This window comes from Stegodyphus dumicola, chromosome 2, assembly GCF_044657685.1.
Source record: "Stegodyphus dumicola isolate Sdum_Otavi_A_Nest chromosome 2, ASM4465768v1".
Taxonomy (NCBI): Eukaryota; Metazoa; Arthropoda; class Arachnida; order Araneae; family Eresidae; genus Stegodyphus; species Stegodyphus dumicola.
In genome coordinates this window covers 15,988,640-16,010,709 of record NC_140769.1, presented here as the reverse complement: position 1 = coordinate 16,010,709, position 22,070 = coordinate 15,988,640, and the positions used below count along the sequence as shown (strand labels likewise).

Sequence of the window (22,070 nt, the reverse complement as noted above, 5' to 3'; positions counted from 1 at the left end):
GCACTAACCGCGATACACTAAGAGATTCTTCGATGCATTCGACGACCCACTCGGCACTCGCTGGCCGGCTGTCAACTCGATCGTCCCCGCAAGGACTAACTAGATGAGACACACTCTAGACGAGGCCCTCTTTAACTCACCCTCTCGACGAGGCACTCTCCCTGACTGCGGAGCAGCAGGTTTTATATAACATTCGGCTTGTGTTCCAGAAAATTCTGGGCTAAACCGAAAGGTTCTCCATCCGTCCATGGCATATCGCCAATTTTACCGCCAAATGGGAGATTTTTCGTCAAATGTGGGCAACCCTGTCTTTCCTTGCCATTTTATACCTTCTTTGCGGGGAAGCTATCGTATCTTTCGTAACAATACTCAGACATAAAATTGTCAATTACTATGAAAATTTCATTTGGTGTCTCTCTTTTCTGAAGAGATTTACAAAATAAATACTATTTGACAATTCGTTTATCTTCTTCGAAACGTATATAAAATAATAACTGAACAAAGTTCACTATATTAGTACTTTCATCCAACTGTAATGCGAAATACTCACTGTGTTTTATTTGTTTAATATGTGTCTCTTTTATTGAATTTGCTATTTCATATTTCATTTATTTGCCATTCGCATAACTTTACAGTGCTAGAGAAAAAACTTAAACAGAAGTTGGGGTATTTAAGTTTTGAATTTAATAGTTAAAAGTACTTAGTTTCTCTTGCGTACCACCAGTGGTACGCGTACATCGGTTGAGAATCCCTGCTTCAGGTTTTTCTGGAGGTGGCAACAAAAATCGTGCCATTTGAGGCATTTTTTTGCCATCCCTTCTGCATGTGTCCTGAAAGAGAACATCAAAAATCGTACCATTTCAGTCTTTTTTTTTCTTCATTATAGATGGTGGAAAGACATTGAAGGAGGACATTATTAAGGTGAAATTCGTATATTTTAAATTATTTCCAAATAAATTGTGAACGAAACAAGGAAAATTTAAAAAAAAAAAAAAAAAAAAAAAAAAAAAAAAAGAGGAGGTTTCTTAGTTTTTCAAGAAAGTACGAAGGATTATCTAATTTTGGGTTGTGGTGCACTTCGTTTGAAATTAGAATTTACTCAAAAGTGAGAAGTACAAGACCTGGACTCCGGCTGAATTTGTCCTGGTTTTATCGTTAGAAAAATGATTCTTTCGTCTTCTCTTTACAGTTAAGTATTCTTGCTGATAACAGCATCGTGATTTATGCTTTCAGGTTATTTTATCGCAGTGTGCTCTCAAGAGTCCGAGAAGTACCTTGTTAGAGTGATAAGTTCCACTTGTGTTCTGTCATTGACAGCTTTTCCCCATTTCTCGACCGACGCTTTCATTTCACTTTATAGATTCATATTGGAATGATAAGTGGTTGCTTCACCAAAGTATTATGCCAGCGAATTCCGATAATTCGAGATGTTCAGGACTTTAGCTATGTCGGATTATCAAATATATTGGATTACCCAATCAAAGTTTGGTTTGTTTCGAGTGTTGAAGAATAACAAAAAGTGCACGCAGTTCTCTTGCAGACGTAAAGTAAATGTTTTTATTTCTAGTTTAATTGTATCAAATCCTCTTTACTTTGAAATCATCCTTAGCGAAAATGCGTAAAGCCTTTCGAAATAATGGTTTTGTCATAATTATATATTCTGCTGTCTTAAAAAAGTAAATAAAAAACAAAAAAGGAAAGAAAAGACAGTAAACAAAATCTAAAAGGATTTATATTTTAACATCACACGAGACGATTTGATTAAGGTCTTTTGATAGGTGCGTATTAACGCAACTATCTTGGCGCAATTTGGCGATTTTTTACAGGTGGAAAGGTAGAAGTTACTTTTCGGGTGCAAAATGGTGGTTTTTCGCGATTCTTTTCTTTAAAAAGATTCCCAAACTATCGATATTTATTGTAAGCTGACAAACATTACCAACATCTGAAAAGGAAACATACTTTAGTAATTTAAAATCCAAAATTTAATCACTAAACAAGTATTACGTAATAAATTAAAAAATACAACACTTACATTTTTTCTCCAAATCTTTCTATATTCTTTTTTGGTATGTTATTCTTCTTCCAAAGTACGCAGCGATTTGGTCAGGCTTAAAAAAGCTTCGAACCCAGCCCATCGCTAGGGCAGTCAGATTCACTAACCACCATACCGGATGCATGGCTTATCCTTGAAATTTGATATTATTAATATACTTACTTTACATTTCTTGGTTCTTTAGTATTAACCGCACTCCAACGATTAATCGCCAAATATTTCACAGTTTATGGCAACCTATATTATTTTGAACATTTCTGCGTTTGCACGTGGTTCGAATAGATAGTTCTTGATTGGATAGTTAATTATTCGTTTAGAATTTAAGTCAAAGAAAATTTGTACCTTAATTTTGATTTATATGGATCTCGCTATTTTCAGAATTACAACATGCTACTGGAAAATCGAGAATGAGAACATTCGCTCTCGACGAAGCTTTAATAGTACATCAACGAAGATCGCATTTTTTTTTTAGGTTTAAATATCCATATCTGCCGAAAATGGTATTAGAATGCGTGTAGGAAATTAGTTCGAAGAAAGTCTAATGACATTCACAACAGCATCGCATTTCACATATTGCTCGTGTGAAGAACTAACATCGACCAAGTTCTGCAAAAAGCAAGTAGAAATGATTGACAAAACGGTAGTGGATTAGAACAATATCTTCGGGTGGTGGGTGGTGTATGGTGTGTTGGTGTATTGAGAATAGGGCAAAGCGCACTAGGGCTATCTGCCTAAGAGGAGGATGCCTTCGTGGAGGACTTTCTAAGGGAAAGTGGCTCGTATACATGGGGAAAACCACGAAAACGCCCATGCAGCCAGCCCGTTCGCGGGATTCGAACCTCAGACCAAACTACCAGTGTTCAGCGATTTACCGCTCGGCCGCTGGTGGGCCAATATCTCCGGAAGATCTGCGTTCTTGAAACGGTGGCAGTAGAAAAGGAGAAAATCGGCGCTGCCGGATGCTGTGTGGATTGACGAAAGCATGTTCACACGACGCAAAAATAATCCTGGAAGAATGTTGCCTCCACAGTGGGTTTTGAGGGGGGGGGCATTTGACGCAAAACGAGCGAAACATAAAGTCGCTGAACACTTGTAGTTCGGTTCGCTATTCGAATCTCGCGAACGGGCTATCTGCATCGGCGCTTTCGTGGTGTTCCCCATGTGTAACGGCCCACCAATGGCAGAGCGGTAAAGTCGCTGAACACTGGTAGTTCGGTCCGAGGTTCGAATCCCTCGAACGGGCTGGCTGCATGGGCGTTTTCGTGGTTTTCCCCATATGTAACGTGTATACGAGCCAGTTTCCCTTAGAAAGTCCTCCACGAAGGCATCCCTCCTCTTAGGCAGATAGTCCTCGAGTCTTTGCCATAATCACGCACATACATACATACATACCCCATGTGTAACATGTATACGAGCCAGTTTTCCTTAGAAAGTCCTCCACGAAAGCATCCAGCCCCTTAGGTAGATAGCTCTCGAGGCTTTGCCACAATCATATAATCATATAAAAAAGGGCCTTCGTGGATGACTTTCTGAGAGAATTGGCTCGTATGCATATTAAACATCGGGAAAACCACGAAAAAACTCATGCAGCCAACCTGTTGGCCAGGTTTCTAACCTCAGACTGAACTACCATTGTTCAACAACTTTACCGCTCGGCCGCTAGCGAACCATATTCTGATAGTTAGCTGTAGTTTATCCGTTGCTGCTTTTCAACGCTTTTACACTCTTACTGTAACAGCGTCCTTCGAAAATGAAACTATTCGCACAATTTTCCGCTCTCGAATTTCGAGTGATAAAGTTAGTAACAAAAGGAGGGGAAAATGCGCTAGAAAACACAATATCTGAAGTGTATAATCCTGTCCGTTTACAAATGTTCGAAATACAGCAAAACCATACAACAAAACAATGATCATCGTGTGATGGATTGCTTGTGGGATATGCTTAATAATGATTTAAAAAACACAGATATAGACAAAATTAAATTAACTAATGGAAAGGGGAAGACGTAAAAAGTCCCAAACTATCAAAATAGAGCAATAAAGAAAAGTTGATTCTTGTTTACCTGTACTCTATCCACGGCTAATTTGGGTATGTTATATTGTTACTTGTAACCGTGTCGAAAGTAAAATTGTTCGCCTATTTCCCCTTCTCGATTTTCGGACGGTAAAATTAGTGAAAACAAAATAGGGAAATATGCGAGGAAATACTGTGTGTTTCAAAGTTTTAGTGCTTAAGGAATTATTGCATGATAGTCATTGCGAATGCAAGATTTCATTCGCCCGTAGCAGAATTATAGTCAGATACGTCATATCATCCCTAGACCTTGTGAACCTTGACCTAAAACAAACACATATCTCTTTAATTTTCATCACTCTTTCATCCGAGGCGAAAATCTATTAATAGCGATTCGCAAGTCATCCGAATTGATAGCCAGACGCGGCGAGTATTTGCCAACGATGGCAACCCCACGAATCTAACGTCTCAGTTAGCATCGCGCGGGCGCGTGGATGCGGCAGAACGAAAGTAACGGGGGTGGAACAAACTCGACCAGCGATCCCTGTCGGATACTACTTCCGAAGAACTTCCGAACGGTGAGTGCAGTTTCCTACATTTTTCATAACCTGGCTTCGAAACCGAACCGGATCCCAAAATTCATTCTCATTAAAAGACTGTTTTTGGGTTTCTGCACCCGGTTTGGGATGCATTGCGGATCTCATTTTATGCAGAGTTTGGTTGTCTGGCGATGTCTCGCCGAGATTTAGATGTTTGTAAATACTTAGGGGTGGCAGATGTTCGATGATATTGAATGTTTAAGAAAAGTTAAAATTTGAGTTGCGTTTCGCAAAAGGCAGTAACAGGTACAATCAAGCCAATAATAGTTTCGTCCAGAGCGGTTCGTATTCGTATTTATTTTCCACGTTGTTTATTTTCTGTCGAATGCACGTGCGTAGGGTTGTATGGAACTGGATATTTAAACTGAATAAGCGGTCAGCTGTTGCCACACGTATAAAATAGAGCGTTAATAATAATAACGAGTATGGCAGCGAAAGATGATGCATGTCTTGTATTTATCAATGTCGTATATTGAAATTTAAAGAACTAAATTAATAATCTGCTATAGAAATAAAGTTTGCAACAGAAGATATATTTTTTTCCCCATTTAATGTGTACCAGGCATTATAAAAATTCATCGTTCAGTATTTTAGATTGAACTTAAAATATCATTCGAATAAAGATATTTCTCATATTGGCATCAAAGAAGTTTAAAGATAAAGCTGAGTTTTCCATTTTTTATTTACGAGTACACTGACGTTGTCAGATCTTTATCTTACAGATAGTGAAAAGAGGGGTAAATTAGGCAGACTAAAAATTTGTTTTTGCATTATTTTTGACAGTTAAAGAGTTTACCCGTGAAGCTGACTTTATTTTTTAATTAACTCTGAGTGCAGAACTTTCTTACTGAGATTAAATTGTCGCGTAAATATGTAAACTAAAAATGTATATTTATAATATTTTTGACAACTAAATGGTTTAGTGCTAAGCTATATTTCTTTTGTTAATTTACTACGTTTATTGGCGATGGATTATCTGATTATAGTAACTGCTTAAGTTATTTTTGGCTGCTATGGTGTTTACAGATAAAGCTTTGTTTTCCATTTTTTTAAAATTTATTGAGTATATTGATGATGATAATTCTGTTTGTTAATTTATTGAGTACGTTGATGGTGGAATATCTGATTACGATGATTGTTGCCTCGGCTGAGCGGTAAAATCGCTGAACACTGGTAGTTCTAACTTTGGTTCGATTCCAGGCGAACGGGTGTCTGCATGGGTGTTTTCGTGTTTTTCTCCATGTGCAAAGTGTATACAAGTGTGCATACTCCATGTGCAAAGTGTAACAGTTTCCCTTAAAAAGTCCTCCACGAAGCCATGCCTTCCTTTATGCAGATAGCCCTAGTGTGCTTTGCCATAATCTACCAAATCAAAACAAACCTTTTATGATTGTTTTCTTCCTAATACTGAATTGCGTGACTAAATAAGATAAAAATTTGTATTTGTAGTATTTTTCACAGCTAAAAAGTCTATTAGTAAAACTACATTGATTTTGTTTAGTACAGGTCATTCTTACTGATATCTGCGGAAGGGAAGCCTTCGTGGAGAATTGTATAAAGAAACCTGTCTCATATTCAGGTTGCACTTGGAAAAAACCAGGACTTAGAAGAGAAGGGCTAGCTCATAGAGCTTTTCCCCCTGAAGCAGAAAGTGAGAAGCGATGACGTAGCCATGATGACGCTGAGCGCGCCAATATAATTAATTCACAGCTTGGAAATTAGCGTTTTTGAACCAGCGTTTAAAATGAGCTGTGTGTGGAAGATAGCTATAATTTGGAAAAGGCAATGTTATTGCTTTATGAATTTTAGACTGAACCATTAAAAATTTAATAATGCTTACTCAATTTTAAAATAATAGATAAAATGTGCTACTCTTTTAACATAAAGTTCCGTGGTTTTTTTTTAATTTTTATTTGCAGGTTTTTTTATTTAATGCACGTTTATTTCTAATCATTTCTTTATTTGCATACTAACTGAGAGAATTTTTATGCTGCTTCTAAGATAACTATAATAGCAGCTATTTAAATTTACTCAAAAAACAACTTTACATCGACATAGGTTTAAACATATATGACATATATGGCAACATTTCTGCTAACCTACGTTTGATTTTTTGCCTAATTGTAAATTTTACATTGTTATAATTCTCTTCCGATTCAATATAATAGATATTTTTTAAATAATTTTGTAATTTATACTTATATATATATATATTACAATTAAATAAATGTATATAAGATTGTTACCTTAATTTTGACAAAATAGCTTTATTCAGAATACCTAAAACAGTTATTTAATTTTTAAAAAGTGTGAGTAAATGAAGCAAGTCTTTTTATGCCAATCACTTTGATGTTTTATACTATTATATTTTATCTAGAATGCTAATCTAGCACAAAATCTAATCAATAATTAGTTACAAAGGATACAATAAGAATAACTTTAACAAGTACTTTACAAAATTAGTTCGTTAAATACTTGTTATTCTTGTTGGTACTATTTTGGTACTATTCATAATACCGAAGAGGCCCACCAGCGGCCGAGCGGTAAAGTCGCTGAACACTGGTAGTTCGGTCCGAGGTTCGCATCCCGCGAACGGGCTGGCTGCATGGGTGTTTTCGTGGTTTTCCCCATGTGTAACGTGTATACGAGCCAGTTTTCCTTAGAAAGTCCTCCACGAAGGCATCCCTCCCCTTAGGCAGATAGCCCTAGTGTGCTTTGCCATAATTAAATACACACATACACATAATACCGAAGATATTATCGATTAACTAATAGAAGTCAGATGCTTTCTGATTTCCTGTGGGGTAGAGTATACCTTTTGCGGTACTTTTTGAAAATAATATTTTCTCTGGAGCGACTTTTTGTCTCTCGTTTCCCTTGACCATTAAATAATTTGTTTTAGTTTGTGACACAATTTGATTTCTTCTCAATCTCTATTTAAAACCTCATTAATAATATCAAAATTTCAAACAGTTACATCTTCTAAAACAAATCCTCTATCTAAAACGCGGTTTCTCAGTAATTTGAGGCAGAGCGCGAAATGAGACTCTGATTCAAACAAACTGCACATTTTGAAAAGAACCAACTTAGTCCAGTTTAGAGTCATAGCAGAGTTTTCAATCTATATGCATTTCGTCGAAACTGAGAACGCATATTTTTTCTACAGAATACAAATATTCGCCTCTTTCCTTCTTTAGAGTCAGAACATTACTTTGAATTCTTGGACTACACTAAAATTTAGAAAACACTAAAAAATAAAATAAACACCATTTCTTTAATTTGATAATACTAGGTAAAGATATTCCAATTTTTTTTCTTTCCAAAAATCATAGCTTTAAGATGACAGAGCTCTTATGACGATGCTACGTGAAATATTTTCACTAGTCCACCTGATTTTTTTTCTTCTTTTTCAGTAATGCATTAATCTGCGTCTTTGTAAAAATAAGCTTTAGACATTTTTCCAAATTCTCCGATTTGTGCTCCCCTCCCCAAATTTCGCTATTTGAGATTTTAATTTCTGATACCAATTTCTGTCTAGATGTCGTCCACCTTCTTTGTCGCTGAACAAACATTCTAAAATTTTTCTTTTCTCTATTTTTCAATACTTTAATACAATTTAATACAATTTTCTAAGGATATTATTTTGTTCTTCAAATTATCAATGCATTCTTGTTTATCCTTAAACATTCAGGATGATCTACATTTTCATTTGCGAGTTTTATTTCAAATCATTAAAATTTTATTCATTATTGTCATCATCAATTTCGATTTATTATTGTCATCATAATTTACTTTCGGCACAGCATTCCATTCCAACAGTTTCTTTTTATGGCTATCCAAACAAGCGATTTTTCATATCATCTTCATAAACACTGCATAGAAAATGTTCGCTGCAAATTTTTCCGCTCTTCACATTAATAGAATCTTCTCTTTGACATTTGTGTATCCATACTTTCTTCAAAAGCAAACTCTCATTTGGATCCTTTGGTCCCATGAAATAAAATATCTCCTCCTTTCATACTTCTGTAAGTGCTACGGCACGTTACTGCAGCGCAAAAAGCCATATTACGTAAACGATACTTTACAATATAGAATTTAAAATAAAAACTGACTAAAATTACATACATATAAATTATTTTAAATATATACATTATTAGAAAACAGATATATATATTATTAAAATTAATTTGGGATATGTAACCTCTAGAAAATCGTCTCACAGCTCAATGAAAATACTGTTTTAAACGCGGGAAATCAGGACGGGTGGCATCACAGTGACGTCAGATTATTGCCTGTTACGTCCCTCCACTAGGCTCGCGTCGGCGAGGAGTCGAACAAAGAAATGAGCTAGCCCTTCTATTTATCCCTGGAAAAAACCCCGAAAACGTCCATGCAGTCATCCCGTTCGCCGGTATTTGAACTGTAGTCGAACAATCAGTGTGTAGTCGTCTGATCCGCTCTGGCGAGTTCCGAATGCGAAGAAAATATTTTATGAACTTTCATTACCACATCCCAGTGAACATAAGCATTCTAATCGAAATCATATTATTTCATAGCGCTATGTGTGGTGGTTTTCTAAATATACAATTGCGGAAAGTGTATGAATTAGATATTTCATTGTTATATAAAAAAGATAAAAATGCAAAGATAAAAATGTTTGTAAAGAATAAGATGACGGCAAAAATGAGGAGCAAATCGCCCAGAGGGGAAAGTGGTTAGTGAAGGAAGGTACCGAAGGCTCAAATCCCGGAAAAGGCATGTACTATGTAATTTGTCTGTTTCTTCACAGGCAATGGTGACCCACCTATTGGGTGCCTCTGTAATAAAGAGATCACAGCTTATGGCCTTAGTAGTGGCTAACGCCTATAAACAGCTGAAGCCCGCAAGTAGGGGGGCCGGTTGAGTAGCAAAAATAGTGAATTAAAAAATGTTGAGATATTCCCAATAAGCTTCGAAACCGTGAATTCGAGACACAACATTTTTGCTTATAGTTTTTAATTGAAGGTATTTTTATTTATTCTCGTATTTTATTTACGGTTCTTTTTTAACCTGAAATACATGTTTTTATATTAAGATCACTTTACGTAAGAAAACTTTTTCAATAATTAAAAATCTCATTTAATTTTTTTTTATTTTGAATTGCGTATAATTTTTGACATAATTGCTGACACAAAACATATTCCTCTTAGTTTCAGAAGTTATTAAAATTTTTGTGCTGAATATTTTTATAATTTGAAAAGTAAAAAAAGGCTATTTATAAAATGCTTTTGCTCTGAAACAAGTATTTTGCGACAAAATTCCCGAGGTTTGTTTATTTAAAATGGAAACAAATAAAAAGTGCTGAAAGTTTCATGCATAGAAGTACATATACACCTTCAAAAATTAAGAAATTTATTCTGAGATATAAAAGACCGAGAAATTCATCACTTTCTTTTCAGAAATTCACGTGGATTAATTTTTACGATTTGGTGTATAATTTTTTATTATTGAAATATAAATGATGCTGAATAACTGAAAAATGAATTTAATATTCGTGTAAAATGCAATACAAGTGTCTTAGCCTAAGCAAAAATTTGTATGCACTAATACCAGTTTGATTTAAAATGCACCATATTCAAAAACATCATCAGATTAAGATTTTAAGTTGCTGTTGTTGTTTAATTTAAACTCAGTTTCAGGACTAATTAGTAATTTCTTAGCCATTGAAGTAGTATTTTAATCTTACTTTGAAAAGTAAATACCGTAATTTCCGGAAGAAACGCCGCGGCGTTTACGTGTTTAAAACTTAAATTTTCAGCGGGTGCGGCGTTTCTACCCATGCGGCGTTTAGGTGCACTAAAAATAAAATATTTCCTATGATGATCATTGTACATTGTTTGGATGGCCTTGTCATTGTGCACAGACTGGTGCTGTTCCCACACAAAAGACCACTCAGTTGCTTTTTGCGAACGTTATTTTGTTTACATTTTTTCCCTTGAACGGACCTACATGCCTTATTCACCCTAAACGAGATCTCAGAACAATAACATTCTCCCCCCTTTCAAATCAACATTCTCATCAGTTTGAATAGTCTCTCTCCTCTGCCATTCCATGAATCTTCCAGGACCCATCCTCTCCCCACCCCTGCCTTTTCTGCAATTTTTTTCAAAGGTGGACAGGACTCCACCTGCCTCGCAATAACGAACTCTGACGTATTTCCCCTTCAGCATGAATGGATTTTTCTTGGCATTCTGCCAAATACAGATCCCATCAGTTTGCGTACAAGTACTTGTTGGATAGTTTTTAATTAGGGAGCGGAAAATTTTTGAAAATGTCTCTAAACGGCACAGAAGCTATACATTTCTTACCTTTAATTTATTTTTGAGTTATGGTTTCATATCATGCATTTTTCTTAACTGGTATGTCATATATCAGGACTTAGGTTGAGTTTTTGCATCTATACGGCCCACGACGATGTCACGCGCAATTTAATCTATTGCGGCGTTTACGCTGATGCGGCGTTTCTGTGTAATTTTAAATTTTTTCCCGCCATTTTTCTCGAGTGCGGCGTTTACGCTGATGCGGGCTTTCTTCCGGAAATTACGGTACATAATTTCTGCAGCAGTGTATAAAAATGACACTAAAACTTAAAAAAATATTAGACGAATTATACACGAATTGCAGGCAGCTAAAAGTTATAAATTCATAGGAACTCGCAACAATAATGGGAATAATAATAATAAAAATAATAATAAAAACTCCTACAGTGTTGATTGTTGCTCATTGTGTACAGTGTTATCGTTGCTGGCTTTGAAATCGTTGAGTTTCTTAATCAAAAATTCATTATAGCTTTACAAAATATGAAGTAGATAATGAAACAAATTCCAGATTTGGGCCTTCCAGATGCCCATATTTGAGTGGAGGATTACGCTATTCAGAATTTGTAACGAGAAATATGTATACCTTTATGCAGATTCTTCATTTAATTTCTTTAAATATGCAGTGTTCAGTGGCGTAAATAAGGGTATGCAAAGAATGCAGTCGCATAGGGGCCCATGAATGTCCTGCTGAACTACATTTACATGTTTAAACTTAAAACACTTATAAAAATCATTTATTCGAGTAGTTTAGTGTACCAAAACGTTTTCTTAAAACAAAGAGGAGAAACTTTACATATTTTCTACAAAAATTCAGTTTTGAAGTACAAAAATTCAGTTTCAAATAGTTTCCTTTATGAAATTTATAAATATGTTTTATATTTAACAAATGTATCATTTACATTATAAACGTTCTTATTTATGACTTGTATATTATTGCATAAGTCATGTTTGTAAGCTCAGTTAATCCCAGAGCGCTATATATTAGTGTAATTTCTTTTTTGTACGTTTACCTATCATTTTGTCTGTCAGTTTATAACATAACCAGTTATTTATTAGCTTGCTAAATTAAGCGAAAAAAAAAACTTGGATTGGGGCAGATTTTATATAGAAACTCGAAATATACTTGCATTAAAATCTACTGGATTTTATTTAAAAATCTCTGAAAATCTAAACTTTCTTTTCCCCTTTTTTCAAGCATATTTTGGGAGGGACGCAGGAAAATTTTTTGCACAGGGGCCCAAGAGTTCTAGCTACGCCACTGGCAGATTTCTAATATTTGGTGGCAACAGTTTGAAAAGTGAACCTTGTAAAATGCCACAACGAAGTTAATAGCCCTTCTGGGCAAACTGCCTCTTTAGGCTAACAAATCGTTTCACTTCGTATAAGCAACAGAGAAGTAAACGTAGTAATTAAAAGCAGATCAGTGGACAAGTTTGTTGATGCGCTATCAAGCCGGAGTAGGGCATTGATATCCTATCAGATTGTGTCTCACAAATGTCTCTCAAAAAACAAAATCTACTCTTGTTATTAACATAAAAACATGCGGTTTACGTCATTTGACTTTAAAACTTCTGCCATAATTTTTAGATGAAAAAGAAAATAAAAGTTAAATTTCCTTTATATATGTACATCTTAGTGATCAATAATAATTTTTTTATATATGCATCTCAGAAAACAAGAACCATTCTATTTTTGCGTAGTGCGAAATACTGAAAAACAGTATTAAAAAAAGCACAGAATATAAAACTTTGAAAGATGCAGATTTGTGATTTTGGCACGGCATTGAAGATATTGAAAGATGCAGATTTGTGATTTTGGCACGGCATTAAAAATAATGAAAAATGTATCTTTATTGTTGTACTGTTATAAAAACATATTGAAAGTCTAAATTTAAATTTAAATTGATTTAAATAAAGTATATTTTTAGAAAGTAATTAGTAAATAGTTAGGAGGTACAAAAACTTCAAAACTGAATATTAAAGATGAATAGATAATTAGAAGAAATATATACATTTTCTCTGTTAATTAATCAGTAATGTTCCTGTCTTCTGACATGCGGAAATATGGATCGTATAATAAAAATTACCGTGTAAAATGCTTACCAGTTTACAGAATTTGAAAATTTGTTCATATTAGGGCTGTGGAATGAGTTTCGATTTAATATGATTTAAGGACCAGGCCTGTCCCACGTTGTCGAATCAGTGTTCAACCATGTGATCGTATTGGAGCTAGCGTTGATGCTTTGGTTGCATAGTCTGGTTTACAGCAGGAATTAATTCCGCTCTTACCAGAGTTTATCACCGAATCCCACTAGGGGCCTCACAGATAAGGGCTCGTCAAATTGGTCCACCATAAAGGTGTATAAAATACAGTAAAAATAAGAAAACGCTGAGACGTATTGTCTCTGAAATCTCATTGATTGGAGCTAGACTTAAGTTTGAGCTATATTTGCACTGGATATCAGAAGTAGTTTTGTTCACCTGGAGGTACAGCCAATATATTTTTTACGAGCGTTCAGTGCCAGGTCGGGAGTTTAATTCTTCAGCTTTCCAGTGGTCGAGTGGATAAGATCACGGAACACTAGTAGGTCGACTCACCACGTGACAAAGTGGGCACGCCCCTCTGCTATCGTCTATTCTGTCCTCCCGGAAGCACTGTTCGGTAATTATTTCAATTGAAGCGCCGCGCTAGAAGTTAAGACAGCCGGAACACAGCATGAAATCTTGCCATTAAACCAAAAATCTTGCCAAAGTAAAAAAAAAAAGACTATTTATAAAATTCACTTTTGCTCTGAAACAAGTATTTTGCTTTGTAAATTCCCGAGGTTTGTTTATTTAAAAAAGAAATAAATAAAAGGTGGTAAAAGAAAGTAAAAAGTAAAAGAACGCAGTAAAAGAAAGACGCAGTCAAAGAAACGCGTTCAAGACGCAGGATAGATCCATTTGGAAATTTCAACGAAATTGTAATTTTTTTTAAACATTATTTGGATTCATCGCATGTGTATGAAATGTAAATATTGTGCATAATTTACTGAACTCTCCTGTGGAATTGCAGCACTGCTGACGTTTTGTGATCCTAAAAAAGCTCTGGATTTGACACAGACTTTGATAGCCAGTTTTCTGTACTTTAACCCGGCAGTAAGACCTCAGAGGTGCTCGCGTACCAACCCATTTGCTCTCATCTTTTATGGTGACACAGTTGTGAAGAGCCTTTAAGAGTGAGGCCCCTAGTGGGATTCGTTGATGGGTTTGTTAGGTAATTCCCTAGTATACATCGGAATAAGACTTCAAAGCATGAAACCTTCATGCTAATCACGGCATACAGAGGAAGTTGGAGCTGGAGTCGACCAGGGTTCGGATCTTGGTGAATGAGTTTGCTGCTTTAACGTTTCTATCATCCTCCCTTCGCTCCATGTAACGTGCATAAGAAAAGGTCCTCTACAAAGGCGTCCGTTGCTTTATGCAGGTGGCCCTCGAGTCCTTTGCCATAATCTACATAATACAATGCAATTCAGAATTTATTAGATTTTTAATTCATCGTATTAAAGTGGGTAGTCGAAAAATATTCAAATGCGCGAAACTCCAATAACAATACTCAGAATAGTTCTTCAGTTTTAACGAGCTTTACTAGTAGCCGAGTGACGAAGGTATCCCTCCCCAATGGCAAATAGCCCTCGAGGCTTTGCTATAATCACATAAACCAAACAAACCCGTACGAGTGCTTAACTCTTTGTTGCATCATATCCAACAATTTCTCATAGTAAACATTGTATTATATTGGTTACATTTTCTTATACTGCCATTTTTTATTCATAATTAGTCATTTTCGACATTTTATTTTAAATCTCATTTTGAGAAAATTGTGGAGTGGGTAGATAAAGATCTACCGAAAAGAGTGAATTGAAACCCAAATGTACTGCTTAATCAAGCCAAAACACCACTGGAAATGTTTGTTTGGCAAGGAATTTCTAGAACATTTGACATTTGAATCCAATTGGTACAGGTTACAAAATCGTAGCAAAATGAATTCAATCACAATCGGCGAAAGGAAGGCATTTTGGGAGATCTGTATGTACATGTCAGTTGTAGATTTACCATTTAGAAGACGGTAATGATTAATCAAGGGAGGAAATGATTTCAAATGCAATGACCGTAAATCATTGGGAAGAGATTTGTATGCATGTACGTATATGCATGCTGTCCACTGTAGTGAACAAACTGTAGCAATTATTTAAAACGAAATTTGAATAAAATAAATTTTTTTAAATTATTACTAAGGTTATTTTAAATAGAAAAAATACAAACATTTTGGTTTAACTTCTCTAGATTATTTGTATGCAACAAAGGGTTAACATCGCTGAATGCTGGGAGTTCGAACTCAGGCGACCAAGGCATGGTTGATTTTCGTAATTCTTCCCATGTGTAACGCGAGTACGAACCACGTTACCTTAGAAACTGCTCCAGGCCCACCTGCACCCAAGCGGTAAAGTCGCTGAACACTGGCAGTTCGGTCCGGAGTGGGAATCTTAGCGAACGGGTTGGCTGCACGGGCGTTTTCGTGGTTTCCCTTGGTTGTATACGAGCCAGTTTCCGATACTTTTCGGTTATCGGGACCAGATTCAGAAATGCATGTATGTAGGCACGTGTAAATGCAGAAATGTATGTATGTGTGTGTGTGTGTGTACACACATGTATACGTACATACATACATGCATATATACATACATTTCTCAACCCGGTCCTGATAACAGAAGAGTGTCCAGTTTACCTTAGAAAGCCTTCCATGAAGGTATCTGTTCTCTTAGGCAGATAGCCCTCGAGTGCTTTGCCGTAGTTGAATAAACCGAACTATAAACTCCATGAAATCATAGGCCTTTGTGTGCTTTCTCATATTCAACAACATAGGCCTTTGTGTGCTTTCTCATATTTTTTAACAAAAGAAAAAAATATGAACAAAATAAAAAATATTTTAATTAAATTTTAAATTTTGCCTACTAAGTATTTATTAAAACATACATAAAAATAATAATAACAAAGGAAAAAATTTCAAATATATATTTATTTTCTATTTGAGATCTAAAATTTGGTACTTGTGAGACATTTTGTTGGTTACACTTTTTAATTCGAATAATTCAAATATATTTTTTTCCCACAGGATGAACTTTTAGCTCCAAAAATTATTTTCCATTTACATTTTGATTGAAATCCGAGTGGTCCAAAAAGTACAGTACACTCGTATTATCCCGTCGACCACTGGCGGAAATTTAGGTAACGGTCGCCAGCTGTCAGTCGTTATGTTTGGCGCTTAATCGCACTATTTGGCTGATCGACGATATAATGCGTAAGTACCAAAACTACTTGGAGGTTGCTACATTCCTCATTATAAAAAGTAAAGGCGACTTTTCAAACAGTAATATAATATTATTCATTATTCAGTCCGGAGATTCAATTCATAAAACCGACCGCTGAATGCTGGTAGTTTGACCTGGTTCGAAACCAGGCTGGCTGCGTAATTGATTTCGTGGTTTTTCTCATGCTTAACGTAAACCCGAACGTGAATTCGTTCCACGAAGGCGTTCTTTATATTAGACCAATGGTTTTCAATTTTTTTTTTTTTTTTTTTTTTTGTCCAATGAACCCATTTTAACATTGCTAGATGATCATTCCCAAAACTTGAAAAATACATTTATTTAAATTTAGATAATTTTTTTAAAGCGTTTAATAGATCACACAAGAAAAAGTGTAGAAAATACTAGTAAATACTAAAACTTGAATAAAAGCATAATCTTCATAAACTAATATTAAAAAAAATTAATCGCTGACAGCATTCCCCCACATGAAATTACGAAATTCCCTCCTGCTTGACAACCCGCGAACGGGCTGCCAGCATGGGCGTTTTCCCCATGTGTAACGTGTATACGAGCCACTTTCCCTTAGAAAGTCCTCCCTGAAGGCATTTTTTCCCTTAGTCCTTGAGGCTTTGTCATAATCGCATCAACCAACCAACCTTTTTGACAGGCAATCATCGTAGGTTTTGCCATATGCCAGCAACCTAACCTAATTTAACAATTCGTAAAACCAGATCCCAGGGATTTGCTTTAAAAATCGGGTTTATGGGTCCAAATCAGAGAAGTGATAATCATAATTATAATATCCGTTATATAATTGCGAGAACAAACTGACAAACAGAATTGCCTAAACTTTATGCTACTATGACAGTAAATAAATAAATAAACAAAAGCTTTTCGTGTGCTTCTTCCCTTGCATTGATGCATGTCAGTAATTCACTGTTTCATCACAAGCGATAACTAGAATAACCTCAATCCGATTCAGTTTCTTTTCTCGTATTATTAGCTTTCATTTTATGCTTGAGAAACCGGAGGAGATTTCTTCGGTTTCAAAAAGCGAAATCACACGTGTTGAAATGGGCCTTAAAGGTGATTTTTATCTCTCACTTTCTCTTCTTTCTTTCCTATGATGAAGAAATTTCAAAGTTTATCTATTTGTATGGTTTCAGCATACAATTAACGCTTTGCACTTCGAGCCTTCTCCGGTTGACCTACTAGCAACTCGGCGATGAAAATATGCACTACGAATTATGAAATTATAGAATAAATTTATTGAAAAATATAATGTTCTGTCATGTGGCGGTCTATAACGTTCTATACTTCAACGTGAACTTCGTTAAGATATGAAAATCTGTTTCATTTAGACTGCAGTTTTAGATCTGCTTGCATATCTTTTCAAAATATACGATACCATATAGAGAATATTAAAAAAATATTGCTTCCTTGTGCGAAATAAAGGAAATACTGTTATTCCGAAAATTCTAACTCTGGTTATCGTATGGACGCGATTTCAGTCTGCTCTTTTTCTATCGCAATAGTATTCAAAAATGTAAATATTCAACAAACAGGCACGATTAGAGTGTAAAGTAAATTGTGGCCACAAATGTCAGTTGAAATTAAAATAAAATTTAATCTGCTTCGACTGCCAAGTTGCCTATACATTACGGATTCAGTGTTTTATTATTATACGCAATCAGAATTCTTCCTGTTTAAATATGGATCTACGTTCTATGCTATCTACCACCTGCGCCATCAGTAATACTGCGTTTCTAAGTCTCAATCGGTACTTGTTTTTATTACACACACACACACAATGTTTCCTTTTTCTCACCCCTTTTTGATTTTCAAATCATCTCGACTTGTAATTTTAACATTTAGTTTTTACGAAATTGCTTTTACTACTTTATTATTCTTTCTAGGTTTTAAATGATTTTACATTTTTGCTAAGGAACTATAGAGTCAAATGTATTTTTTAGCATAAACTTTTAAACGTTCCTCGTACTTCTAATATATATATATATATATATATATAATTTATTTACTAATGTAATCAGGGTCGGGACGAGGGTGAGGCACTTGCCTCAGGTGAACAAACAGAAAACGAGCCAAATTAAAAGCTATTCAGATCAAAAATTCAGAAATTTAATTTAATTTCGGAATACATCAGCGAATATTAAAAGAATTTTGTGTTATAAACAATCCAGCTAAAAAAATCTGATGTATACACCACATGACTTCCTTGTACGGAATATTAAATTATACGCATTTTTTCTTGCATTTTATTTAAACTTATTAGATTGAATTAAACCTACTTCGCCGACAGCGCATAAACCACAATAGAATAAATGCATTCTTTAAAATTCACTTTGTTTACCATAGCGACACTCTGGCGCTAGGTTTACTTAACAGTATTATATTTCATTCATATTATAACTCAGAATGCACAAAATATATATCACTTAAAGAATTATCTAATCGTTGCCACATGTTCTATTCAAATACTATAATAAAGCTAAAACAATGTATAAAAGAAATTAAGCAAACAAATCAAAAAAGAAACAGTTTTTCACAGACGATTGAGTATTTCTCATTTAATTAATTCAGTTCTCACTTTCCGACAAGGCAAAAATACATAAAAACTCAAAATATCTATATTAAAAATTACGAAGTAAATCTCAAACGCTTATTTCCTCGACAAAATTCCAGAAAGAATTAAGCATGATTTAATTGGCAATAATAAACGAATGCGTTATCTTTGTTGTTGCGAAGCTAAGTTTCTCTAGATTGGCAACAAATCCACTAGTCTCCTGTTTCAAATGTAAACATCAATGGCCGCCATTAAAAACAGGCTTAGCGGCAATTAAACAACTTTAAAATTGCTGATAATTCTAAAAATATTGCACACAGATTTACGAAAGGCATAAAATTCTTAACCGGAAGATAAAAACAACATAATTCAATCATTTTTAAAGCAAAAAATGTACAATTTACAAACATATAAGAGTAAAGAAACTGAGATCACTGAGCCGGGTAATAGAGTGGATATATATATAAATATATTTATATACGTTTGGTGCGGCCGATTGCAACCAAAATACGAGGTGCACATCTACATGTTATAGCAGTCATATATACAAAATTCCAACGTTCTGAGGCTACTCGTTTTTGAGTTATGCGAGATACGTACGTACGTACATACGTTCGTACAGACGCCACGAAAAATTCTCTTCAGAATTAATTTTAAAGCAGTTTTATAATTTTTTTGAAGGAAAAGAGTATTTTATTCTGTCCTTACGTACAGATATCACGCAAAAACATCTTTAAATTGCATTCGATAGCGGTCAAAATGGATATTTTCGTTGAAATATGCTGCCTGAAAATTTTCGCGATTACAATACTTCCTTTTTACTTTGTACAAGGAAGTAAAAAGAAAAAGAAAAACTAATTGAATTAATTTATTCTCAAAAGACATGAGCTTTCACAGTAGTGTATATAATATTTTCCAACATAGAAATTTGTTATTGAAAGTAGCTTTAAGGGACTAATTATACTTGGTGTAACGAATTGTATAGACTAAACTTTCATAGAAAATGTTATACTGCCGATAATAGTTGTTCTTTGCTGTGTCTCATTAGTTTGATATGAGCTGTTTACTTAGTTATAACAAACTTGCCATTAACTGAACATAGACGGTGACATAACCGCTGAGTTTTGCAGTTTCATAAACACCTTCTGGAATACCTCCCGAAGAATAAACAAGAGGGATTGAAAATGAAATGAACCATATTATTAGTTATTGCGCTTTTTTTGTATAAAATTTTCAATAAACGAGCCAATATGCAATAACTCATATATATAGATATATATTGCGTGTGCTTGTACAATGTTATGTTTTCAAACATTATCTAGTGTTATTTATTTATTCCCTTCCTCACAAATAGGTAAATAAATAATCATGCATTGTATACGGAGGCGCACATTTACCTTTGCCTCAGGTGAAAAAATATGTGGGCACGGCTCTGAGTGTAATAGTGATTATGATCGAAGATCAGTTTGTTCCCCTTGATGCGTCAATTAATTTCCGATCAACAGCAATTAATTGTTTAATTTTTATATACACAATCGTTTTTATTTACTTTTTCAATTTTTTAGTAACTTTAATTATATTACTGGCTTATTTTACCGCAATAGAATTCTAATTTTAATTTTTCTTAATTTTTTTCAACTGCTATATTGTCTTAGGAGATGATCTTCTAACTTTAGCTTTTTATTAAATTTTTTAAACTGCTTTATTGTCTGAGGAGATGATATTCTAATTTTAGCTCTTTATTAAATTTTTTAAACTGCTTTATTGCTTTAGGAGATGATCATCTAATTTTAGCTGTTTATTAAGTTTCCTAAACTGCTTTATTGTTCTAGGAGATGATATATAAAATACTCTTCTAATAAGCAAATACTTATTTTACTACCTAGTGGTTTCAGCACAAGTATTTAGCTTTTTATTAATAATAATTACCTTATATATTTATATGTATATATATATACATACCTCCTTACCCGGCCTTTATTTTCGCATACGTTGCTTATAGTCATATATACTTGCAATTACAGAAATGTTTTAAATGACGAAAATATTCATATTTTGGCATTGTCAAATTAAAAAAAAAATTTTTTTTTCGACAAATAACGAAATCTGACTTTTAATGCCGGTCTCTCGTTTCTCATACTTATATTTGAAAAAGTGTTATACTCGTTATGAAAGTATAAAGTTAGAAGATGTTTGACTTCCGTACGACAAATTTGACTGAAATATTTAATTTTAAAACTTGGAATTTTTGATGTCATTTTCAGCTTTTCTTGAGAAATCAGTTAATTAAGTTAGAGTAATTGGAGGACATAAATTTAATTGAAGCGCAGCAAAAAGTGTGTGTAATTTAATACGTCATGCAAGGAAGTCAATGCAAGGAAGTCATGCAAGGAAGTCACATAAATTTGTTAAACATATTTTTTAGAGTGTATCGTATATATTTCTGTTGATTTGCGTAATATTTTTCGAGTTTTCCTTTATAAGGGATATCATCTGTGTAAGAATTAAGTGAAAATTTATATTCTTGTCCTGTACTACTTCAAACAAATCAAATAATCTTCATTTGTATACTCAGAATTTTCAGAATCCAGTGCAGTGATTAATTCAACGGTTTCCTGATGCTGAAATATTTAGAAATTGGGGAAAATATATTGAATTTCAAAAACATAAGGTACTTACCTATTATTGCAAAAAAAAAAAAAAAAAAAAAAAAAAAAAAAAAACCTTAGAAGAAGTCGCGAAGTTTTCTGAATGTGCCAAATTCTGGCAAACATTCTTCAGGCAACGTCACCATTTTCGTTTGCGTCTTTTTGTTATATTCCAATCGTTTTTATTGCGATATCTTTGTCTTCAACTTGGTTTTAAGCTATCGCTTGGCCAGGAGTGGGAAAACTGCAGTAAAATGTTTGCACGAATACAATATTTTGTCCCAGTGTCGGTAAAGAAAACAATGATAAGATGGGTTTGGTAGATAGCCAATGTCGAGTTTTTGCAGTTCTCTTTTCTTTTTCTAAGCGAAAATAGATCTTTGTGTACATGGGGAGAAGAATGGCGCAAAAATTAGAGCAGGATTTGCGTAAAAAGTGATTGCTTTATTTTTTAATGTATCATA

The 22,070-nt window shown here is 34.4% G+C and overlaps 1 protein-coding gene across 3 annotated transcripts in view; it reads left to right on the top strand.

The window, feature by feature from the left end:
* LOC118200301 (beta-1,4-glucuronyltransferase 1-like) overlaps positions 1 to 22,070 on the top strand; it is a 215,507-nt gene that overhangs the window by 63,261 nt on the left and 130,176 nt on the right. The window contains exon 1 of one of the 3 annotated variants that reach the window (XM_035372254.2): positions 4,486 to 4,644. The exons of the other annotated variants lie outside the window; for them this stretch is intronic. Coding sequence (XP_035228145.1) covers positions 4,561 to 4,644 — 84 coding nt within the window. The 5' untranslated portion in view covers positions 4,486 to 4,560. Of the gene's footprint in view, positions 1 to 4,485; positions 4,645 to 22,070 lie in introns of those variants that run through there. 3 annotated transcript variants of the gene reach the window in all.